Consider the following 25,893-nt stretch of genomic DNA (forward strand, 5'->3'; position numbering starts at 1 on the left):
CTCCCTGGGAGCCTGTTCAGTGTCCAGCACCTCTGGGTGAAGAACCTTCTCCTCATGTCCAACCTGAACCTTCCCTGGCACATCTTCCTTGTAGAGAGTGACAATGTCTCCCCTCAGCCTCTTTTCCTCCAGGCTAAACAGCCCCAGGTCCCTCAGCCGCTCCTCACAGGGCTGGTCCTCCAGCCCCTTCCCCAGCTCCATTCCCTTCTCTGAACTCACTCCAGCACCTCACGGTCTTTCTTGTCATGAGAGGCCTCAAACTATCTGTCCTTCATGGCCAGGGCTGTCCAATGTGGTGAGAGACACCCGCAGTGGCCAGGCCCTTGCCCTTTCTGGCCACCCGTCCTCGGCGCGGGGCAGCGGGGCCGTTCGGGGCAGCGGGGCCGTGCGGGGCAGCGGGGCCGTGTGGGGCAGCCGGGCCGTGCGGGTCGCTCCGGTCGCTCGGGCCGGCCCCGGGGCTCCTTTCCCGCGGAGGCGGCGGGGAGGCCGCGCCCGCCGCTGAGTGACGGCGGCGGGACTTCCTGCGGCGGAGGGGCCGGAGCCTTCGTGCGGGAGCGGCGGGGTACGGAGGGGGGATCGGGGGGAGGGTCCCCGCGGCGCCCCGCGGCCCCGAGGGGAGGAGGCGGCGGCTGCAGTGCGGATACCGGCAGGGGAGCCCCTTCCTCCGCCTTCACCGCCGGGTAACGAGAGAGAAGCCGCCGCCGCTCAGCCGGCTCCAGCCGCCCAGGTATTTACGGGCCCTCCCCAGCAGCGCGGAGCCCGGTGGGCGCGGGAAGGGCCGACCCGCCAGCCCGGGCCCGGGGGATGCGCCGCCTCGGGCCGCGGGGTCGCCCGGCCGGCCCGGGGCCGCCTCCCTGGTGCTCTCCCAGGGCCGGCACCCGCTCCCCGCCGCCCCGGGGTTCAGCGGCCCGGGCAGCGCTGGCTGGGGACCCGCGCTAGAGCTGCCCGCGCCGGTTGTGGTGTGGAAAGCAGCGCTGTATGCTCGCTGAGGGAAACCAAGGGGGATTTGGGGTTGTTTTCTCCCAATTACCAAACTTCCCCTTTGCGCAGCTCAGCCCTCTCCTTCTCATCTCCCCCGGGACCGGGAAGGCTGCTCCCTGTAAAAAGGTTGGATGTTAAAATTGACCCAAAATCCTTCTGTTGTAGAAAACCGGGTTTGTGGTGATGGGGAGAGAGTCCCCAGGGGAATAGGAAGGCAAGGCTTTGCGCCGTCATTTAATAGCTGTCTTTGGAACTCATGGCCTTGAGTGATTAATTGCACCGTTATTTCCGAAGCCTGACTGTTGTCTAGGAGTTAAAATGTTCTTTCTGTGTCTTGATTGTACAAAGATGACACAGCTCAGCGTTTCCACATACAACCCCACATCATTAAAATGTTCAGGATCAATAGTTCTTGAATAGGCAACATTACAATGTCTTTGCTCGTTGAGATCTCTCTGACACGGGATTTGGGAACTGTCTCTTATCTCTTTCTTGCACCATTTTCTTACCTAGGTCTGTTTTCTGTTTACAAGCCTGAAGATGGCTGCTGCTTCTTCCTGCAGCGTGGAAGAAGACGAGAGCCTGAAGGGGTGCGAACTCTACGTTCAGAAGCACAACATCCAGCAGATTTTGAAAGAGTGCATTGTAAATCTTTGCATAGCAAAGCCAGATCGACCCATGAAGTTCCTCAGAGAACACTTTGAAAAATTAGAAAAGGTCAGTGATTTTCAGGTGACTTATAGTTTTCCATTTTTAAACTGAAAAAGGTGGATTTGAAAGTTTCAAATATTTTGGTACATTTTTCCTTTTAAATTTTAAATTATCAGGCCACCATTAAAAACCAGGCTATTAGAAGAAAAACCCCAACCCTTTATTTGCTGATGCCTACTATAATATTGGCTATTGTATCGAATTTTTGTGCGTAACACCAAGATTATAATTTCTCATCCAACTGCACTTGTTAAAAATGACCCAAAGAATTATGAGCATGCTTTGTGTGATGATGAATGCTGTCCTGAAGTTTCATCTATGGGAAGAACCTGTCTGTAAGAGCAGAACATGCTTTTCCCTGTTTTTTCCAGTGTTGCATGATTTCAATAACTTTTAGCCTGTTTTTATAAGATATTTGTCATATATAGGTACTCTGAAGAATCTTTAATTGAGTTGTGAATTTAGCAATTGCCCGTTACAGATTTTTGTATGTGGATGAGCAATACACTGATACGGCACGTTTGCTATTAGCTGCTTTAATTTTGGTCCTGTGTAGGGAGAGGAGTGAAAATCTTTGGGTTTAAGCACGATTTTCTAAAGAGTGTCATGTGTTTTTCCACCAAAGTGTGGTATTTTGGAGTTATTTTCCAAAGTCATTAAAATAGACAACACGTTCCACGGAGGAGAGGAGTAGAATGGCAGTGTATCTGTCAGAAATCATGTGGGCAGTTTAGAGATGAACTGTGGGGTATTTTTCAAGTGGTTGGAAAAGGATCTTATGGAAAGCGTAGACCTCCATCCACACCAATGCGCTGCAGCTTGCTCAGCGGCAAATTAAAAAGAGGAAAAAAAGGTTATTTCATTTTCTAATTCTTAATTACATCTTATAAAATCAAGCCAGAAAAATCAAGATTTATTATCATATTCAGGATCAGACCAGATCATAACTACTTTTTGCCTTCTGATGGCATCAGGATGAGGGATGTGGGCTGTATTGGGCTTGTACTCAGGTCCATAGCTGGGCCATTTTTCATTTCACAGGGCAGACATGGCCTGAGAGGGCTGCAGAGTGAGAACTTGAGTAAATACTTAGGAATAAAGTGCTGGAGACTGAGGTTTGAGGTTCGATTCCGCAGTGATTTTCAGCTGGAGAAGTGCCAAGGTTAAAAGAGCCACCTGATGCCTTTTTAAGTTTGCATCTTACTTGTAGCAAGTACAATATAAAAAACCATAAATCTGAAAATATTTGTAGGAGAACTTTAATAGATATTTTTCTGTTCATGTAGTACTGGCAGGGCCTGCTTGAGACGTCAGTAATTGCTAGGAATCAGCCAGGTTTCTATACTGGGAAGTTTGCACATCGGTTTTCAGATGCCGTGAGCTACCAACTTGCAGGTGGCATCTACTCTGATGACATTAGCAGGTACTGCGTAAAATCTCCAACATTCCGTTGAGCACAGAAGACAGTTGAAAACAGTTCAGATACCTGAGATTTTTAAAATGATGTAATGTTGTCTTTTGAATAATTTGTTTTACATTTCCCTGTCACTGTATAGAACTTGGTGGTGTTGGTTGGGGTCCTGTTTACTTGAGGACCAAAGGAAGCAGAGCAGAAAAAACCCAGGGAACCCATCTTTTATCTTCAGTTCTTGTTTTATGTAAAGAAGTTTATTACTAAGAAGTTATAGGCAAAGCTTTGTATTTTCAGCCATACTGAGACTGTTTCAGAACAGCCTTTGCTGGCTGAGCCGGGTGTTTTTTGCAGGTACCTTGTGGACCTGGGCTCCCTCCTGGTCCCTTGTGTTGCTGGTGCACACTATAAATACTGTCTTGCACGTGCTGAACTTGCTCACTGGGATTGCTGTGGACTGGCAGTGGTTTTATGGACACAGGCTAATGCTGTGTGTCTTAAGGTACCATCCGAAAAGAGAGTTTTAGAAAAACCTGGGCCCTACCTATTGTAATTAAATGGAGCAAAATGAGATTATCTGTGTAGCTCCACCTGGTGATATGAGACAGCATCGCACACAGACCCGACCAGAAAAACAGAGGCATTTGTGTGACAGGTTTGCTGTAAACTAGTACCGAAAAGAAAGTGTGTAGTAAACTACAAATTCATTCACTGCTAGTAAAATACAGTGTATTTATTTATCATAAAGACTTTCAGGACCGAAGGTATTTGAGCATCAAAATTTGAGCATCAGGCTTTTCTTCTGCAATAACCGTCTCTCCTAGTACTTACATTTTGTCACAACAGATTTTTCAATCAATGACTTCCACCAGAGCCTGGCCAAGACAATGGCCTTCATTCTTTTTAGTGAATATGCTAAGTATAACTTCTTCCTTTAAGATAACCTGGGAGGGGTTTTCTTGGGACAGGTGGATTTGTAAGACCCCTCAGGCAGCTTTGCCAAACTCAGGAGGTTTAGGGAAAGGTGGAGGATGAAGGGATAAGAGTGGAGTTGTTTTCCTAAGAAGTCAAATCAGCTGCAAGTGAAGCTGTGCTCTTACAAGCTTGTGCAGAACATGTTAGAGTGGTGCTGAGCTCCCTGCTTGCTTTGTGAGTCCGCAAGTGTGAGCAGCTTTCCCAGTCTCGAGGTCAGAAACTAGAGAAAGGTGGAGCGCAGTGGTGGAATGAGAAGGGAGGTGTGTTTGGTGTCATCCTTGTTTCACATCTCAAGCTATCATGTTTTACATTGATCGGGATACTTAATCCATGTTAATCTTTAAGCATCTAAGTGGCTTTAAAGAAGCAGGTTCATAGGTGGCTTTAAACATGGATGAAATACCTTGCCACATTTCAGTTCACAATGGGACCGGGTCAGGTGCTGTCTGGTGGCAGATTTCACTCCATCACGATGGACTTTGGGAAAGCTCTTGAAACTGATGGACATTTATAGCTGGGAACAGGTACATACACATATTTGCCCCCAGCTGACTGCAGCCTTTTATAGGCTCCCAAACATACGTAGGGGCCCTTAAGCCTGATTTTGCTAACTGGTTTTTGAAAAAGAGTTTGTTCAGGCTTAACCCTGTCTGTGTTGGAGCCCTTGGGTGCAGAACTGGCTGCGTACCTGCCCCCTGCTCGTCTGCAGCTCAGCGAATCCCTCACCCGTCTTCTGAGAGGCCGTTAGGACTGCATAGCAACTCATCCCAGATGAAGCAGAGCTCCACATTCAGGGATGGGAGGATTTTGAGCTGCGCTTCTGTGATTCCTCCTCACTCTTCTGTTTTCAACTGTCAGAGCATGGGATGGAGCGCTCTGGCAGCTGCTGACCCTTTCCATTGCTGCTGATTGCTCAGCCAAGGTGGGGCAGGAGCTTTTCTCAAAGGCATTGAATTATCTTCAAAATCGTTCCTTTTATTCTCTTTCAGTTGTAGGAGGTGACTTAAGGCACAGAGTCTGTCTTCCCACGGTAGTTATGTTAAGCTGAGGGGCATATCGAATAGGAATGAGAGCAAGGAAAAAGACTGTGTAAAAAATGATACAAATCAAACCAGCTTTCCGCTATGAAGATGAACCTTGATTTTGTTCTTCAGGTTAGTTTTCCAGTAGTTTCTCATCAATATTCTCCTAAGTGCAGGAAAGGATGCCTCCTTATTGTTAAAAACCTTTTTAATGCTGCAGACCTTCATTTGAATTAGGCACGCAGGGTGAGGGGCTGAGACTATCCAACTGGACACCAATAAGACTGGGTGGAGAACTACATTTTTTGTGGCTGATTTGAGATTATTTGGGATTTGCCCTTGTTTTGATTCAGAAAAGGACCTCAGATTTGGCAATGCTGGGCAGGGGAATGGATTAATGGATTGAGCGCTCCGTGGTTGCCGGCTCGGCAGCCGCGTTGGAGCTGCACCCTGGCAGCTGGGTGAGCTCAAGCTGTCGAGGTTACGCAGCTCCCGGCACTCAGCCCGCCAGCTCCATCAGGAAAACACGTCCATAATTATTTTAGTTGGGATTTTTTGGCAAATTGTGAAGAAAAAAATACTAAATGAGTTCTGAGCATCCCACCAAAGGGTTAAAGGGAACACACGGACTCTTGCCAAAGAGTGCAGTTCAAGTTGCTATCCAGCCTTAGTACCCCTGTTCCAATGAAGGCACTTGAAGCACACAGAGGTTGTTTTGGGTTTCAAAAGGGAAATGCACATGTAAGAGAGGAGGATAAAAGAGAGAAAAAAATTGGGTGCCTACTTAAGGTGGGCAGCCCAGCACACATATTTTTGTATTTGTATTAACATCAGATAATTTCCTAGAAGAGAGAATAAATTCAGTAGAGTTTTCTTGAAGAGTGGAAAATGTAGAGATGTCTTAGGGAGCATTTCCACTCTGAAGTGACCGAGGGAATACAAGATTTTGAATAACCCATCCTTGCCGTCAGCAGCACGTTTGGTTTAAGGCTATCAGTATGCTTCTAAATGTTAAGTGGGCCTACACAACACAAGTATTTTAAGGAGCAAAATGGCATTCTTGATTGCCTCTTTGTTGATAACCTCCTTTATCAACTATCTGTTTTAAAAACCAGAAGTGTTGGCTATGGTTCTCTTTGATTATACAAGCTTTTAAGTACCAAAAATATGGTCTGTGTTTCGTAACATAACCTCTCTTATTTCTCGGTGAGGCGTATGTAAGAGAGTAGGGGAGAGATGGTGGTGGGTTGAAATGCTGCAAGACAGGAAGCGTTGATTATAACGTGTTGCAGGAGGTAAAAGGACGCCGGGAAAGGGACACAGCGAGGCCAGCAATGCAGTCAGGGTGGAACAAGAGCGGGCACATTTTTGGCAGGAGAATTTTGCCTAGATTGGAAATTGGGAATGAACTGATCAACCCAGCAGATAACTGCAGAGTGAATAAATATGTTAGCAGGATGGGTGGATGTTAAAGATATTTCTTAGTGATGCTGTAGAAGAGGAGGTGGCGTTTCATGTTGGGAAGGCAGTGGAACCGTGGCTCGGAATGTGTGAGAAGTCTTTGATTACAAGGCTGGACAGTCATCCAAATAGTAGAGTTGTGCAGTGTGACAAAGACAGGACTGGAAAGGACATTAAGACCTCCCAGATTCCTCCAACTTTCAGCAATGGCATCAGTCAGTCCTGCACTGCCAACAAGCAGAGTGCTTCGCCTTGGGCTTTTATTAGTTGCTATAAATCATTGTGTCAGCCTCCAGGAGTGATGGGGCGGTGTTAGAAACCTTCCTGTATTGAGAGCATCTCCTCTGGGTCAGTTCGAGTGCAAAGACACATTAGTTATGTGCACGTGAAGTGCCCTGCACATTTTCCGTGGATAAATAGAAAGCGGATTCCAGGTCTGTCAATTCAAAAACTTTGAGTGAGCCTGAGGAAAAAATAAGAAGACAAAATATTTCATTGAGAGTGTACTTTGTGTTGTTGCTTTTGAATGCAATGAATAAATTGTAGGAGGAAGAGCAGAGGTAGTGAGCAGTGATACTGAACGGCTGACCTGCTTTTAAAAGTCTCCTTGGAATGTTGTGGTAAAGCTGCACTGTGATTTGGAGCCTCTGAGCTGCTGTCCTTCCTGCAACTGGAACACCTGAGTTTCGGGCGGTGACAAAGCCTGGAAGGAGAGAGCGGGAGGGGAGGTGCTGGAGGCGAATTCTGGTTGGAGATGCTCTGGCTGCTGGAGAACGTCTCTGGGTCAGGAAGCGTGCGTGCTCTTAGTGCTCTGAGGGGACGGGAAACCTCAAAACTGTCTCGGCATTGTGGCTGCTTCACCTGCAGTGTTTAAACTCATTACAGACTCGTGGAAGCACTAATCAGGAAAGGCGGTGACCCCATACGCTGAGGACGGGGTGCTGAATTCCTGTGTTTTCTACCTCAGCCTCTTGTAGCACAGATGTCTTAGCCGAAGGTGAACATTCAAAAGATAAGTGGGTCACTGCAGTTGTATTCATTGGCTCTTCTTTCTTTTAATTTGAGGCAACGATGGTATATTTTCTTTCATTTCCAGTTTATTATCACTGAAGTCAGTGATGGTATTCTAGCTTCACCATCCCACTCCTCCAGATATCCCAGGAAAGACCTTTGTTCACAACTTTTGTTAGGTTTTTGACACTTACAGCATAGTTTCAATAGAAGTAGGATTAGATTATGTATATATGAAATAGGGTGTTACGGTTACACAGCAATATTGGTTTGTAGATTTGGGGGGTGTTGATATATCATTGCATTGGACTGTGGCAGTGACACTGGAGGCTTCATTCAGCGGTGCACACGTGGTCCCCACTGCTGTTTAAGACTAAATGACATGCGATGTCAAGCCGAGCAAGGTCACCCAACAGAGCACTGGCCTTTGGACAACTGGACCAGGCCCTACGTGTCCTACAAGTCAGGAGCGTCTCCACCGAAGCCAGTGCAGATAGTGGTGTGAAGGGAAGAACAAGGTGCTCCCTGGGGCGCGTTGCTCAAAGGCAGTTGCGCTGTTCTGCAGTTGTGTCTTCCATGCGTTTTCTCATTTTAAGGTGGACATAATTGGGCAATGTGATTGTGAATTATCTCTGCCATCCGACTGGGGAGTGCGATCGCTTGTTGTCATGACAACAAAAGATGGTGAGGTGTTTACTTGAAAGTGAGTTCTGCACAAGCGTTCACATCAAGCTGTGTCTGAAGAACTATTCTTCAGACAGTCCATTCCTCCTTTAAAGCCTTTGCTGTGTTTGTGCGGTTTTACCCCAGGATATAAGGAAGATGTCTTTTTGAAAGCTTAACCCAGAACAGAGCATACGCTTTTCTTTTCAAAAGGCACTCTCTAGGTCAGTAATGGAAATCCTACCTAGACTACAAATAGCAGCATATGGAAAAGCCAGCCAGTCAACTATCTGCTGTTTATATAAAAGGAGTTTGTAGCGAAGAGACTTCCTTTTAAAATGAATCATATGGTAACTCACTTTTATAATCCTTTAATATCTTTGTGGCTTTAAAAGGTATTTGGGTTTAAGAGCATGCTTTGTGATATTCATTTTACCTCGCTGAGCTTGCTTTCTTGTATAAATCAGTGCTGGGGCAGAGGAGATGTTATTTATTAGTTCCTTGGAAGTGCCTTTTCTACAATGTGTGCTGAAAAATAAGTGTATATTTGATATTCAAATGGGACCGACTCCTGCTCTTGTCTATTGGTAAATATACTGTCTATAAAAAGAACAGTGGAAGTGCTGCATACCATTAAATAGTTACCTGGCTGCTTGTTGTAGTTACCTGTTAGTATACTTTCTGCTTAATGTCCAGAAAGGTGAAGCTTTTGAACAAGGTGCATTTGGTTGTGTTTCTTTAATATAACCAGAGAACGTTATCACTATTAAAGAGGTACATAAGCTGCAATAGCCAGTAATATTATTTGGAATTCTTCAGTCATAGCTTTGGTTTTGATGACTAGGTATTAAGTATAATGCTAATATGTAGCACACATACTTTTATGTTAAATATTTGTATTTCTATAAGTGCATAACTGTAATTAAGGGAGCTAGAGGCAGTTGGAGAGGAATCGCATGTGGGGAAGAAGTTTATGAGAATGCTGAATAGGACTTGCAGTTCTTGCACAATAGGAAATGTAGCTGAGTCATTTTTTACATGTCCAGTGCTGCTATTTGAAATTTGAATTGGAAATGAAGAAGTTGCAGGAAGGATTTAAGGCACGTGAACTCAGGGTTTTGTCAGGTTTCGTTGCAGCCGCCAGCTCAGCCGTGCTGCAGCCCAGGAGCTGCGCTGCTCTGATCCCGGTTTTAAACAGTCCCAGTCTGGGAGGAACGCGGCACTTTTGGAGGCAGGTCAGGACCTTCCAGAGCTCAATCTTTAGCCAGCCCTCTGCATTTTATCTCTTTGCTCGTCTCTTAAATATTTCAGTAGTCCCTTAATCAAAACAAGAATGTGCGGCTTGTTGCTTTGGATTCTGCAGCATGGGAAATACTATTTAGTTATTTATTTCAAATAGCAATAACACATCAGAGATTGGTGTCAAAGGCTCCTTAGGTTAATGAGCGGGGCAATGTCAGTTATGGTGAGGAAAGAAACTGGAATAAGACCAGAAAAGACAAGTGGCACGACTGGATTTGTCAGACATTTGTAAACATCAGTGGCAAAACATACCTTAATCATCTGTTTTTCTTGCAAGCTTAGAAATGGTGAACTTGAGCCAGTTTTCTGTGCCGCTGTTTTCTGGTGTCGTACCTGATGAGTTAACGATAACTCATTTCCTCTCTCCATGAGACCAACTGGTTATGTTGGGCACCTGCCACGTGGCTGGTGCTCGCAGATCCTCCCTCCTCCTCTGGATCCACGCTTGGCTCTGCTGGGAGAGTCTCCTTGGAAATCAATTGTGTAAGACGGAGGCCGGGTTGGAGCATGGAGGGGGTTGGTCTCTTCTCCCAAGTAGCAAGGCTTGTTCTTTTGCTTTTCTTTTAGCCATGAGCAACTGCAGAGATGTCTGCAGTTTATGATACATTGGTTTCCATTCTGTGTAAGAAAGAATTGAGCAGGTCAAGTAATGGAGTGACGATATCTGTACACATATTGTAGTTAACATCACCCTTCACGCTGCTCACGTGACATTTCAGCAGTGGACATGTGTAGATTGACAGTTGTGTAAATGTAGAAAGGAAGGGGTTGCTGAGAGTTGGAAAATAAGAGTGAAGTGTATCCCGTTAGCTACATGGGTAAGAGATGTTTCATTGTCTCTTTTTGCCTTGCAGGAGGAATGCAAGCAAATCCTGGCGCGGCAGAAATCCAGTTCCCAGTCCGACTCTCACGACGATGAGATTTCCCCTCCTCCTCCCAACCCGGTGGTGAAAGCCCGGCGCAGGAGGGGCGGCGTCAGCGCAGAGGTGTACACGGAGGAGGACGCCGTTTCTTATGTCAGAAAGGTAACGCGTCGCCGTCCATCGATTCTGAGATGTGCAGGACAGCTGAGCAACTCACAATTTGAATTCATGGGTTAGCCCGTAGGATGGTGTCCTTGTGCAGCATGTGCGCAGCCTGACCATCTTCATGCTCAAGTTGTTTTGCTGCCTCCTTGACTAAGCACCTTCCCCATCAATGTTGCTTCAGCATTCTCTGTTCTCCCCCTTTCTGAGATGTGCTGCTGCTCTGTTTCCCCCGTTAACAGGGTGGGTCATTCTCAGCCATTTTCTTGATATTGACAGCTTCTGAGTTGTGTCAGAGCCTCGCAGTTTTGGGAAGCAGCCTTTTCTCTTGCTGTGTTTTCTGCTTATTTTCCCAAAGGTCACTTCTAGTTCAAGTTTTCTTCCAACCTACGTCACTGAGGTTCAGGCTCACGTTGGTTTGGTACCACTTTGGTTTTCAGAATTCTGTTGACCGTACTTGGGCAATTTTATGTGACATTGTCTTTGAAGAAATGCCAATCCTAAATTAGGTCATTTCTTCAGTAGGAGCACTAATTTGAGCTTATTTTTTTTAGGTGCCCTTTTCACAGCAATATCTAACGATGTTATATCTTTGGTATCTCTTAATAACTCCGCATTTTTTTGTAAACTGGCCAAAGCCTTCAAAGGTTATTAAAAGACAGACATGACAATAGTGTATGCCATGTTAGTTTAGGGAGCTAGACTACAAATGCATTTCAGAAGGTTGACAATGCTACTGATGTGATTTTGTGCATGCCTGGAGTGGCTCGAACCCAAAGAGCTTGTTCTTTATGGGAATACACTTTGTCAGTCACTGGTTTTTGGCAGAATACTTTGTGCCTCTGCAGTCAGATGTGCTGTTGTCATCTGCTCACGATACAAACTCTCCGGCTGCTCTGGGGATTTCTTTCCCAAGAAAGAATTAAGACAGTTTCTCATCCTGAAAACAAGTATGGAAGAGTTTTCTTGTGGCAGTTAAATAATGCTTGCAAGTATACGGTGAATTTTAACACCGCTGTGGTCCAGCTATTAATGCACTGCCCTGCGAAAAAATGTGCATGATATTTTAAAAGCCACTTCCAAGTCCTTTTGTCTGTGCAGTTTGCAATATCCCCCTTAAAAACTTCCACAAAGATCACATTTGTCTCCGCTTAATATGGGCTCCATCTGACTCTTCTGGAAACCAAAGGAAATATTCCTTCCCACACCCCTGAGTAATTCTTTGATGTTTATGATGGATCCTGGGGTTAACTCTGTTTTCTTCCTCTTTCAGCAGCGATGCCAATAAGCCCTGACAGTAGCATGGGTAGGCAGGAGCCACAAGAAGCAGCACTGATCATATTCTGTGTGTTCTATGACTAGGGCTGTTATGATTTTAATTTATTTGGAACTGACTGGGCATAAATAATAATAATTTGGGGGATGGTTTCTCATCAGGCTACAGATGCTGCAGGGAATGTAGAACTAGCACTGGGAGGGTTGGTGTCAGTGCTTTGTCTTCTGCCATCAGCAAATAAATCCCCTGGTGAAGCCCATGGATGCATTTGTGACAGAGGTTTCTAGAATACGGAAACAAAGGGCGACTCTGAAAGGACAAATTATTAAAGTAATTTGAAAGCGTAAAAAGCAAGGCAAGGGTTGTGTTCAACTATTGCAGACAGATGGGTTTCCACATAGTAGCCAGGAAGAGCCGCTGGCTTGAATTCAGCGTAGGATAGAAACACATTTGGGTCATAAGCCAATGTAAAGGATCCGTGGGAGGGGCGGGCTGCAGGATTAGTGCCACAGGCAGTGCCATGAGCTGTGTCACCGGAGGGGAAATCAAAGGAGGTTTAGCTCTGTGGTTTGAGCAAGCGCCTGGCACCGCTCCGTGCTGAGGAGCACAGGGAGGATCTGCGGAAGGCTGCTCTGTTGCTTCATTCCCCACACCAGAGAGAGCAGTATTTGTCAACACGTCTGACATAGCATGCCGTCGCCAGCTAACAGAGTAAGAGTCCTGCTGAAAAGAGGGCTATTGGCTGGAATTCAGTGATTGCCTGGAAGCGTGGTGTAAGAAATGGCCAAGTGGTTCTTCCTGACATGCAATTTTAGTCGGATGCCTGGTCACTGTGACACCTGAAGACGCTGCCGTGTCCCTGCCCCAGCAGAGCCACTGCGGTCTCTGCCTCGCGCCTTTTGTTTCCTCAGTCCAGGAGATTGAAAAGGAGACTACGCGGCTGCCAGTACCTGCTAACTGTAGTATTTTATGGCTATCCTTCTCCCCACTCATCCCAAATCTTCTATTTATTTTCTGGTTGTCATATTGGGAACGTAAATTCTTACCCTCACGTTATCAAAACTGTGATTTATTACTTTCTTGGTGGCTTCATGTTACAGCCTAAACATTTCTCAGTGTTTGAAATCAAATTGCATCCGTTATCTTGAATAGTGGCATTTTCTATAGATGTCAAGATCTATAAAGAAATACAACCAGTCGTGTAATTACCCTTCATTCTTTTCTCTACAGGTTATTCCGAAGGACTATAAAACTATGACTGCCCTGGCGAAGGCCATCTCCAAGAACGTGCTGTTTGCTCATCTTGATGACAATGAACGAAGGTATGAGGTGCTTTATGATCTAAAGGAATCTGTAGCTTGACCTGAGGACAAGAAATTATATTCAGTTTTATCTCTGAGATCAGAACTACTCTCACCGATGCATTTGAGTCTTACTGGATGCACCCTGACACACACTTATGGTTTTATGGCAGAGGATAAGATCACAAGCTAAAAAAGGGCAAGAAACAGTTGGAATGTGTTCGGACCTATTTAATATTTTCAAATCAGCTGTGCCTGATGAACTTAATTCCTTAAGAAACTGGCTAAAGCAGTGTCAGAAGCATTTGTAGTTATGTCTGGGAACTCAAGGGAGACAGGTCAAGTGCTGGAAGAGTGGGAAGGAAAAGGCGTAATGTCTATAAAGAGGTAAAAGAGAATTACAGGTTAATTGTTTTGTTCTTTGAAAAACTGGAACAAACAAATGACGTGTAAGCACCTGAAAGAGACCAAGGAGTTCAGTAAAGCCAATGTGACTTTGAAAAACGTGAAAATATCTTCCTGCAACTGAGTAGCAAGTCTTGTAGCTAGGGGAGGCTCAACAGAGGGCAAGCAGCTTGACTTCTAGTGGTGTTTTTGACAATAATGTGTATGGAATCTGTGCAAAACCGATTGGATCGCCATCCAAATAACAGTTATCAATGGTCCATCATTCTAATGGAAAGGTACATTGAAGTGTGGGAAGGGTTGGTCTGTTTTTCATCGTTGTTGTCACCTCACTGGTGGAATAGGGTATGAGTGCTGAATTTTCAGATGACCTGAAGATGGGAAGGGCTGCTAAGGCACTGGGAGACACAGCTAGAATTGAGAAGTGTGCTGACAGGCTCAAGAGGTGTTGTGGTAAAAGCACGATGGGTTGTCACTGAGCCAAGTGCAGAGAGCTATACTCAGGCGGGGAGAACACCTTGGTAACTGTAAGAGCATTTTGCAGTTTTGATAGTGAAGACAGCGTCATTGTTTCATTTAATTTCATGGTTGACCATTTGCTGAGATGTAGAAGGTGTTCAGGTGGGGAAGGATGGATGAGCAGGGCTTAATTCCTCATTTATGTTGGATGACTCTTAGATTTTTTCTTCTCCTCTCAAAGATACTTACATTAGTTTGCTGTGCGTGACTTGTGCTGCGTTTGCTGCTTGAGAGCTGTGAAGTTCCTTATGTCTGACATAAACTCTTACTTATAAAGGCAGTGTGTAGCATATTGTATGTGTCACATATTCCATACGAATGATTAATTGCATGACAAGTAATGCTGAAGTTAAGGTGAACCTTTTGCACTGGTGTCTGAAATGGTTTTGTTCAAGTCTTATTTTAGAGAGCGTCTTTTCACGCGCCATGCTTAAAACAGCGTTGCCATCTATCTCAGGCGTGCACACACACATGTGCACAGTCTCTGGTGTAATATTAGACTGAAAAGTGTAATAAAAGCAAAACTAACTGCATCAGTACTAAAAGTAGAGCTGGTTAAGAGCAACTTTTGCCAACATTTTCATTTCAAGTGTTGCTAATATTATAAAAGCAGTGCGGCTCTGCAGAGCGGTGTGGCCGTCCACTGCTTCCCCATGGGACTGTTCCACTGGCTTCAACAGCACTTTGGTTAAACTCTGGAGTAGGCTCTTGTTTCTCTCAAAGCCAGTGGCAAAACGCCCGTTACCTGAAGTGGAGATGTGTGTTTAACTGTTAGAGACCTGTTCTTCTCATTCACAAAATAAGGAATGTGTGGCTTTTTAGTCGTGATTCTGCACTGTGCACCCGATGTATATTTCCTATGCGTCCTCCTTTGCCTGGAGCTGGTCTGTTACCTGCTCGCTGGCAGCAAACCCTCCAGTTTACATGGGTGTATCACATACTCATGACCCCCCATTTTTTTGAATTGGTGAGAAAATAGTTGTAAAAAAGTTGAAACAACATCAGGGCTTCACGAAATTAATTTATTTCTGTGTTTTAATAGCTGTAGTTTGATTTTGATTGTTTATTACAGTATTGCACGTCTAACAAAACTGCCGGACTAGCTTAAAAATGTCTGTGGAGTAGACACAGGCAGGTTAGGTAGGAGCTGTGGGGAACAGAGGATGTTAAGGGGTGATGGGTTGTGAACTAAACAGCTTGGTGAGTTGCAGAAAGTACACAAATGTGTGTCCATGTCCCTCCCTTTGTTTCTTGTCTCATTATGAACCCGAACTCAATTACAGTCTTCTCCGAGTAGCGTTATCTTGTGTGCTTTGATGGGCTTTGCCTCCCTGGTTGGGATGTGTGGCAAAGCCATTTCACTTTGCTCAGGCTGGGTGTATCTACTTTGTGGTTGGGTTGTATTTAATTTCTGGGTAGCTGAGCTTGGATTTTGGTAGTGCTGTTGTATCACCCCACAGGTCCCCAGGCACGCGTGCTCTAACTTCTCTCTGCTTTCCCCCACCCCATATGATGACATCTTGGCTGGCTTATGTCCACATGGGGGTTTTCCCTTTGTTCTGTGTTTCCTCTGTGCTCCGCTTCCTTCGTGACTCCGCTCGACAGCCCTCGGAAGAGTCGGCTCAGAGGGCTGCAGTAAGTGAGCAGGGGAGGTTGTTAGGCAAGCTGAGGGCAGCAGGGTGTTTTGGAAGAGCACAGTTCATGCTGCTGTGCAAACATCCTGCAGAAGCTATGGAGATGTCCACCCAGAGGACAGTTTCCCAGGTAGAGCATGCTCTGAAGACCCACAGCTTACGGTCACTGCACGATGAGCAGCGCTGTGCCTGTCTGCTGTGACCTGCTGCTACCAAAGCCTCACGGACACACCACAGTCCTTCAGAACAGCTGCTCGTGTGACAGCGTTGAAAGAGCTCCTTGCAGCACAGGATCCCGTCTGGTATGGAGACAGCACTGTGCAGGCTGTGCGCCCACAGGGACGAGGAGGTGCTCTGCAGTCTGTTCAGGGCTGGTCGGTGAAGCTGGATCTGCAGCCAGGTAAGGGTCGTTCTCCCTCTCCTTCGTTGTACCTGGGAAAAGTGAAATGGCAGCATTACCTGTGAGGGATTTTTGCGTTATGAACATAAACTTATTCTTTACAGATGATGTTCTTTGCAACAGCTTCTCTTTGATGTCAGCTGAGGGCAGAAGCCCTCTTGTTTTTCTGCTCTTCATTCCAAGGGGAGGTCCTAGGAGAAAAAAAAGCCTTGATTATGGCATTTATACCTAATAAAAAGAACTCAAAGATGAAATTACAGGCTTTGCAGAAGTGCATGTTTCAGAAAGTGCATCTGCCTTTGTAATGTCCCTCCAGAATGCTGGTGGGAAGTTACACTTAATAACATTCAAGCATTAGGTGGCTTGGGCTATAGATTCTAATGGCTGAATCAAAGAGTTCCTTGCTGACCTTATTCCTCCCGATTCCAACTGATCCCATGCTTCAAATCCATTCTGAAGGCGATTAAGAGTTTGCATAAACGTTCCCCTTTCTTTTGGCCGGTGACACTGAGGGTTTTGCCCCCGGGGGAGATGAGGCGGGGGGGCGCGTGGTGCTGCTGCCCTCTCCGCTGCTTCGGTTTCCTTCACTCAGCAGACACTGAATGATTTCTGGCTCTGCAAAGATAGAATTACACCCATACCCTGGCAGCGTTTTATTTCCTCTCCCACTCTAGGATTTCCAGCAGATTAACATCCTCTAAGGCTTCCTAGTTGTGAAATAGTGCATAAAGTCAAAATTGGTGACAAGGGCTTAGTCTGGTTGTCCTAATCTCTTCTAACCTGGCAATGTAGTAGTAAGAACTTTTATCAGTTCAGCACGTAACACTGGAGCAGAAGTACACCCCCTTGGCTCGGCCACGTTGTTGAATAGTAAAGGGGGAAAAAAAAAGGAAGAGATTGTTCATTTTCCTTCTGTGGATAAAAATAAAGGATATCTTTTCATCATGTCGTTGACAGGATGTTCTGTCTCTGCTTGACGGGAGCGACCACCGAGAGGGAGACACAGAGAAGGCTCAGAGGGGACCTGCTCTGGGAATGAAGCTGAACCCAAAGCAGATGATTGTCCAGGAGGAGAAGGAGACAGAAGTGAAGCGCAGCCCGTGGGTAGGACAGCGGGACTGAGAGCAGCAGGAGGGTCATTCTGGTGCAGGGTGTCAGCAGTGCCCGCCCGCTCTGCTGGGCGTCGGAGCCACGTCCGTCTGTCCCTCATCAGAACCTTGGTGGCCTCCTGACCACATCAAGAAGTGGTTAAATGTTCACCATATCTGTATGTAAATGCTACATTAAAGCTTTGTAAAGCTTGTTGGTCAAGGAGTAAAGAGAGTGAATAAATATTAAACATGCACTTCCAGACTCCATTATTGACAGTTGAGCTAATATCATAATGTTTACAAGCGTTTATTCTTTATTGCTAATGTACAGGCAGCTGTAATGCCTGCAACAGCTTTCAGAATACTGTGTACCTTATTACTTGGATTAATAATAAATCGGTTTGTTTGAACAGTATAGTGGTGTGAAACTGCTTTGGAAATGAGTCAGGAAATTGTATTTAATGGATTTACTAAGATATTGATCTCTTACAAAGGCACAAACCAACAGCAAATGAACTAAACAGTAGATCAAACTGCTGCAGCATACAGTGTTCCATTTACTCCTGTGTGTCGCCTGCATAGCAAAAGTATGAGAATAAAGGACATTTTTAATTTCCTATGCTTGATGAGGCCAACATGTAACCCATGTTCTGCAGCTCGGGCAGTTCTGTAGCCGTGGTTGGTGGCAAAGTGGGGCCCTATAGGGACAAACATCCGCTGTTTGAAAGACATTAGTGTCCAAAATGCAACTTCTCAGCATCGAGACACCATCGTGTTCTTAAAATGTATTAAGGGCTGTCACAGAGGACGTGAGTCACCATGTACCTGAAACCCCTGAACACAAACCATCAGAATTAGGCCTAAATCGTACAAGATGGATGTAAACTAGACGCGTGGTAACGATTTCTAGCGGTAAGGCTACTTAGGGAGATTGCAGAATCTCTAATTGTTAAGAACAGGTTTGGCAGGTCTCTTCGAACACAGTTTAGTTTGTTCTTTGTGTGGATGGGAGAGGTGCCTTAGCACTATTTTTGCAGTTCTTGGATCCTCAGTAGCGAGAAACCAGTATGTTCTTTCTGTATATGTTTTGATTTTCTCTCTTTTTTATCTATATGAAGGGCTATTTTTATTGTACACGTCTTCTGTTTCCTCAGTGAATCTCATTCTTCCATCTTCCTTTGCAGACCGGTTCCTCAGACCACTGACCAGTTTGTTGTTCTCAACTTTCCACCTCTTTCTTTATCTTTTCCACAGCAACAGGATCTTGTTGCCTCCGATTGAACATGTAATCACTGCAATAATGGGATTCTCTCCTGCAGAAATGCTGCCTTGGCAGTGAATCTTCACCATGGATTTATGCTGTTGTGTCTTTATTGAAAGTATATCTATTATCTCAAATAATTTCTTCCATTTTTAATCACTTTACATCCTGGTTTTTTAAGTGCTTGCAGCTCCTTTGCGGCTGGATATTGTCTTCAAATTCAGAATCCACACTCCTTATCCAGGCCAATAATGACTTGGGTGCTTTTTTCACTACAGGCATAATCAAACATGAGAAAAGAAACTAACAGATGAATTTGAATTATTGTCCTGTTGATCTCATATTAAAATATTCTTGAAACTTTTGGTGATCAGTGGATTTCAAGGATGTTATTATTGCTACAAGCTTTATTCATCTCTGCATAATACCACGTTTTATTAAAGCACTGGCTGCAGGCCAGCTGGAAAGCCTCCTATATGTGGAAGAAACCTAAGACGGCACCATTCAGGAGCAAGATATTTTCGAAGCAGGATGCCACAGCGGTGACATATGCCTTACACATCCTGTATTTTCCTTGCATTTGTAACTTAACTCTGTTGTTAAGAAACAAACACAGATCTGGCTTCTCCCTGTGCTTCCTATGTGCCTACAGTGTGCAGAACAGCGCAACAAAAACGCCCTTCCCGTGATCCTGTGGCAGTATTTTGGTATCTCCAAGCGCCCACGTTGTGCTAAAACCACAAGGGTGTTAAGGGAGCATATTTACTGTGCCCGCCGTAGGTGTCTGAGTTAGCTGGGGCTCATGACACCTCAGTTTGGAGCCTTAGGATGTGGTTTCACTGTTGATTTAACTCAAATTCTGAGTTGGTACCAAAGGAAGAAGTAACATAGTGAGTGTCTGACCTCAGCTGTTGCTCTCGTGTCCGCATTTATCAGGTGAGCTCTCTGAAGAGCGATGGTGCTCCCCCTGGTCACTCAGATCAGGTTCTTCCGCCACCCTGTACATCTACGTCCTACATCTGCATCTACATCTACATCTACATCTACATCTACATCTACATCTACATCTACATCTACATCTACATCTACATCTACATCTACCATCTGCAGTGATATTTTTGCTGAGCAAAGGGAGGTGGTGGAGCTGGGAGAAGAGGACAGGGCAGGACCTTCCCTTCTGGCAACATCAAGGACCAAAGTCAAATTACATGATGGCGAAGCTGTACCTTAATTTCCCATAGTAATCGTTGGAGAAAGAGGATGGAAATAGATGACACGAATACCCATGTTATGAGCAATTGTTCCTTGCCAAGAATGCTCTGCTTAGAAGATGAGAGATGAGAAGGAAGAATAAGAGATGAGAAGTTGCCCAGCGGGGCACGGCAGCGTTGGGACAGAGGGCTTCAGTGGGTCAATGTCACGGCTTCTTGGGGTTATTTTAGAGTTTTTTGTGACCAGAGAGTTGGACGAGTTTCTTCCCCCTCCGTTTTGGGAGTAGCAATGGAGGAGGATGCGCTCTGTGGGTGCACGGTGGGACGGGCTGTGTCCATGGGGGTTCATAGAGGTGTGAGTGTCCCTCCTGTGCTGGACCCAGGAGGTGGCCAGCAGGCCGTGGTAACTGGGGCAGAGGAGATGTGTGCGTGCAAGTTCCGTGTATGCAGAACAGCTTTGGTACCCAAGAGCCTGGTGCAAAACCTTGCTGTGTATTTTTGTGAGATTTTTTTCTGGTGATCACTCGTATTGAATGATGAGCCTGGCCTTTGAATTCTACTTGTAAGCAACTAGGAAGAGGAGACTGTCTCTCAGAACAACCAAGGCCCGTTAAACAAAGCTTTCTCCCTTTGGATAACAGCAAGGGCTTTTCCAGGTAAGCTGCCTGGCAATCCAGCTTTTCTTTGTGCCTTTTACACCTTGTTCATGGCCTTGGTCCCTCGTGGTGTTTGAAGGAGCATCTGAGTTGTTCCATTGACTTGCTATGGGTACTGAAGGAACAATTCGTGTGTTTAAATGGAAGCACATTCGCTCCTGCTGACTCGGAGCTTGCCAGCGAGGAATGCTGCTTCAACCAGAAAAAGCTATGATTTTGGAGACAACAGCCATCTGGCAGCAGAGCTGGAAATGAAACCAGGTAGAATTGCCCAGCCTTTTGGAAAAGAAATGTTCCAATTCTCCATTCAAGGATTAGCCCTGAATTTAACAGCGACTTTATTTTCCAGTACATCCAGCTCGTTTATCCGAGAAGCGTTGGTTTTAATTACCACTGTGGTGCTTGCAGGCAGCAGGCTCTCAGTTATTCGAGGTTCAGCTCTCAGCAGTCGTCGGGAGATCGTATCTGCTTTGGGATCAGTCTGTACAACAGCCCGACAGCCACAGCCTTCGTATAGTGATGCACATTTGTGGTGTCAGTTTTTGGCGTGCTAGATAGGTTATTCTCTTAAACATAACTAAAAGCACACACACTTGGTATTGATGGATATTTTTATCTTGGAGAAACAAATGCTGTCGGTTCTTAGCTTTTTAGAGGTTGTGATTCACCCGCAGTGTTTTGTTAGACGGTTTATATCCTTCGGCACAAATGCGAGCGGCGCCATTCCCGATGGCAGTTATTTTTAATTCTCCATAAAGTGGTGGTTCACATATGGGCAGTGTGTCACCCGTTCTGGAAACAGGGCTGAAGCGGAGACGTAATTGACATAAATCCTTTTTAGATCTAGGAGAAAAAGAAAGCCAAATAGTATTCATGCATGCTCATGAAAAAATCTGCAGTCTAAACTTATCTCTCTATATATAAAATAGAAAAATCAAGACCACCGCTGAATTGAAGCGACCTTGTAAAATGTTTCTGCTACTACAAGTCTGCATGGCCGTGACTTCGTGAGCTTCTTTACACAACGATTCGCTGGCAGCGGCGCCGAAAATGTGTTGCTCAATGCTAAGGCTTTCCAGAATTAAACTCAAAGATTGAATGAAGGAACATCCACTCTTCTCCTCAAGCCTTTGTCTTCTGCTCCAGAGCAACAGGAAGCTTGTTGGGGGCAGTGATTTGTCTTCGTGCATGGACGAGCAAGGGTGCAATTCAACTAAAGCGCTTTAAAATGATGCTTCCTTTTGTTTTGTTTTGTTTTTCGCAGCGGGAGGGCTGTGGGGCACCTGTCAGCAGACACTGCTGCTCTCATACGTCTTCATTAGGCGGCTGATTCTGCAGCCTTGCGTGGCTCTGGAAGTCTGCGTCTCTTCCAGTGGGAGAATCAGTACTGGAGGATCAACTGCATGATTAAGTGGCTTAGTTATGCATTTAGAAGAGGATGTTCAGAGAGCTTAAAGGAACTAGATATTCATGTTGATTGATATGGAGTGGGAAGTGAACGTTTAACTCCTATAAGGTTCTCTTGAAAATCCCCAATTTATATTCTGAATGGTTAGAGCTGTGTTTTTCCATTATGAGATGACATCTGCTTAGTAACACGGTGTTTGGAAAGACAGGAAGAAATCGACCTTCAAGCAAAAGATAATCTATAATACTACAAGGGCTAGTGGTGGGTTTTTTCCTTGTAGAAAGAGATGATTCAGCTCAACAACCAGATGAAATTTCTCTTTCATTCCAGTGCACTTAATGGAAATACCAAGTCTAAGTTATTTGGCTGTTAAGCCGCTAACTCTGTTTTAATGAAGCAAAATCTGACAAACCCAAACAATGATTTAGTTCTTGTTTTACAAGTTTCTTCCTAAAGACTTTGACCCGGAGTGCATGGCGTCCCGTGAGGTGACAGCTGGTCTGACATTGGCCTCGGAAAATGCAACGGTTGCTACCATTGCAAGAAACAAAGCTGGTCTTTGAATCTACGGGAGCAGCTGTAAGAGGCTGACACACCATGCGCTGTCAGCTGCTGCATTCGGATATCCAGGCTGCCCAAAGGCGATACTTTAACCCTTTGGCACCGTCAGGTTCCTCTTCTCTCTTCTTTATTTTTATGTTATTTATTTGTAAGCCAGAAAAAATCAATTGGCTTTCCCTGTTGCCTTTTGCTTCCAGAAATTCAAAAAACAACCTCACAAACCCATCACTTTCTTTGTAGAGGTTTTATTTTTTATGTCTATTCGACTTCTGATTTTTCAGCAATATGAAGACGTGCTTGTCGAGAGGTGAAATTTGCATTACAAAGGTATAACGCCTTCCTCCGTGTGGCGCGTTAAATAGAAAATATCATAGCGCACATCCAGGAAACTGCATCGGATGCTGTTTTAAGGCACTCGGCATCTTCCAGGCTTTGTATGTGTAGAGTGTGTTTGGTTTAATGAAGCAGAAGAAGGTGAATGGATCATGTCTGGAAGAGGAGGGTGGGTGACAGCGGTGTCTGTAACAGGGGCCTGTGACATGCAGGGCTGGTGGCTGCACTTGGGCACGCTCAGACTGGAAAAGCTTCGGTTTTTGTCTTATAGAGTACTCAGGGAGCTGATCCATAATCTAAATTAGCTCGGGATGTGGCAGATTTTCCATAGGGTGAGGTCTCCAGCTCACGCTTGGCTCTGCGCTCTCCATCGTTCTTGCAGCGTTTGCTGGAAACTCCTCCAGAATGGTATGGGTTTGGTTTTTCAAAGATGGCAAAATGCGATGACATGAACATTTATTTCGCTTAATGAAGATTCAGCAGCCGTCTCTCGTGAGCAGAGCGCCGGCGTGGCTTTGGTAGGCCTGAAAGCCACGCTGGTACAGCTTGGAGCCCAACTGATTTCTGGAGGCCTGAAATAGGCACATAGTGGGTCTCTTGCTAAACTATTGTTTGAGTTCAATTACAAAGGATGGGATATTACTCTGAGGTTTTGTAGTCTGTGTTAGATGGTATCAGGAAAGCTGCCTTAGCATCTCTCCATGGGTGAAGTCTCGGTGCTGCTGATCCTGCTGCTCATCCACATATGACCCGCTGTCTTGTACCTTGTGTTCCCAGGTCCCGATCCTCTGCCATCCGAGTAACCGAAAGGGTGGCAATTATCAGCACCGTTTGCAGAACCAGGCTCAGTTTATTCTGTTTGGGGACATGACAGCCTGAATAAAGCAGATTTGTATCCTGACCCCAGAGGATTTGGGAGTTGTTTGCTCACGTGAATGAAAGTCCTGGATAAAGGCTGAGAAAAACAGAATGATTTTCCAGATGTAGTGACTGAGTTAGGCAGAAAATCTGTGCAATCTAAAGCTTTGAATCTTACTAGCAGGAGAGCACTTTACTGTCCTGGTGGTCTGTTTTATCTTTACAGTTACAACAAGGTCCGTGTGAAGGCTGAACCTCCTGACATCCCTCTCTCCACTTCCAATGAAAGACCAAATTTGCCATCATTAAGCCAAATTCCAGCTAAGGTTTCCACGTCTTTGTATTTTTCATATAGTCTGTAAGATCTATTTGTCGTGGTCAGTCAGGGAGAAACAAAACTACAGGTTTACATATTTTCTTAATTAATTTCTGTCTTTTGTTCTTTATTTAAAAGACTTGCAAGGAGGCTGCTGCTGCCTTTGAAGCTCTCACTCCTCCCTAACGGAGCCATATCATGGTCTTATGAGGTGAACGGTAATTACTATTTCATATCCAGAAACAGGCCTTGGCCTTTTGGCATCCCAGTAATTCCCAGAGTAGCCGACTGAACCTTCACCACATAGGCTGGATTTGCTGTGTTCAAACACTGTTACTATCCCTGGATTCCAAGCCCTGGCAGTTTCATCACCGCACTCGACCCATGTTCCTTGTGGAGCTGCTTCTGCAACGTGGTTACAACATCAATGTACATTTTTCTTTGCTTTTAGAAGTTTGGTTTAAAACAGTGGTTTGGCATAAGTCGCGTTTCGTGCAAGTTGACTTGCTGTTCCTTAATGGCATGGCCTGTCATGTCTCCTCTCTTAGTTAATAAGTCCCATGCTTTTACTAGAACTTATTTCCAAGAATATGAAATTATTGTTCTATTATTAGAACACAGGGTTTGATTCCTTGACAGGTTGACAAGAGCTTTGCAGCACTTTGTGAGAACAGCCCTTCCTGATCAAAACTGTCCTTGGCAACCTCGAGTCAGTTTACCCTGGTACTAAAATATACCTGAAATAAAGCTGAAATAAAGCTGCTCAACCACTTGGGCAGGGTGTTGTGGCAGCTGGGACTCAGTGGTCTCATTTCACACTCACCTCACCCTCTGCTACCAACATCTTCAGAGCAGGAGCCATCAGCACCCACCTTTTAATGTCTGATCCCGTCCTAATGGAGCTCTTCACAGATGCCAACATCTGTTGGGTGTTCTTGGCCATCGTATAGCATATTAGTAAAGGCTCATGGTTATCTGACTCCTGCCATTTTTTGGTAATAAGTAAATTGCATTTAGACTAGAAAGACGATAAACCTACTGATTTGGTGCACCTTGGGATCTTCCTTACAGTGAAGGGTTTTTTTCTGTGCCTTCAGAGTGTTTTTATTTACTGTGCTTTTTTGGCTGTGGGGCCTCCTTCCTCAGCACTTGAGATCTGATCTTCAGTGTGTTGAATGTAGATTCTTTTTAATTACCTGGGCTACCTCTCATTATGTCAGAAAATTCTGACCTGTTTTGCTGTGGCTTCTTGTTAAAAGAGTTGTCTGACGAATGTGGTTATTGTGCATGTGGATGGTGCGCATTGAGAATAGTTTAATTTTTAAGGAAAGCTCTCATGGAGAACAAGGTTAAATTGTGTTGGAACAGTAGACATTCTGCAAACAGCTCTACTAGGTTGTTTCTTTCTTCTTTCCAATACTTGTTAGAAATCTTATTAGAGCTCCAGAACCACGTTCTGAAAGCCGGCGGGTGAAGTGGTGAACATGTGAAGGTTACATAGGGCTTATTTCCACTAAACTTCTGCACCTTTCTTCTTAATCTTGTGTTAGTTTTGTTGCTCTGCTCTTGTGCCGCGGTGACACCGTCTGGCAGCGGCAGGGCAGGTTCGGTGCCACTGGGCAGATCCGCGAGCTCGCTGCAGAGAATTTGGCGTTCCCTGCGCTGCCTTCCCTCCCCAGACTAAAATCACACGCGTAAAGTCAATTAACGGTGTGCACAAACACAATGGTTAATTGATACGAGTTAAAGTACCATAGCGTTGGGCAGCTTTTTTGTTTTGCTTTTTGGTGAGCAGCTGGAAAAGCCTCACTTTATACTGAAATTAATTTGATGACACCAGCTCCGAATCAGGTTTTCCCCTTTCCGCAGTGCAGCCTCTGAGCTGAGGACAGGGGGACTCACCGGTCCGTTCCACCTGCAAAATAAAGCAGGTTTTTAAAGATGGAAAAGCTCTGCTGAATTGTCTGCCCGCTGTTAATTTTGTATTTTGCACGGATAATGCTTTTTGTTTGTGCTGGTTTACCCCATGGGTCACAAAATGCAAACCGATTGCAGCTGAGCTTTTTTCCAGGCAGTATAATGAGAAAAACCAGGGAGCTGG

General features: G+C 45.1%; 1 protein-coding gene across 3 annotated transcripts in view; it reads left to right on the forward strand.

Annotated features, from left to right (window-relative positions):
- Positions 1–489: 489 nt before the first annotated feature.
- The window catches only part of PRKAR1B (protein kinase cAMP-dependent type I regulatory subunit beta), an 88,168-nt gene continuing 62,764 nt past the window's right edge, over positions 490–25,893 (forward strand). The window contains exons 1-4 of one of the 3 annotated variants that reach the window (XM_071815049.1): positions 490–562; positions 1,495–1,698; positions 10,392–10,562; positions 13,069–13,160. In XM_071815049.1, coding sequence (XP_071671150.1) covers positions 1,522–1,698; positions 10,392–10,562; positions 13,069–13,160 — 440 coding nt within the window. In that variant the 5' untranslated portion in view covers positions 490–562; positions 1,495–1,521. The other 2 variants (XM_065850715.2, XM_065850714.2) reach the window with 2 other exon arrangements.

The sequence above is a fragment of the Patagioenas fasciata genome, chromosome 15 (assembly GCF_037038585.1).
Source record: "Patagioenas fasciata isolate bPatFas1 chromosome 15, bPatFas1.hap1, whole genome shotgun sequence".
Taxonomy (NCBI): domain Eukaryota; kingdom Metazoa; phylum Chordata; class Aves; order Columbiformes; family Columbidae; genus Patagioenas; species Patagioenas fasciata.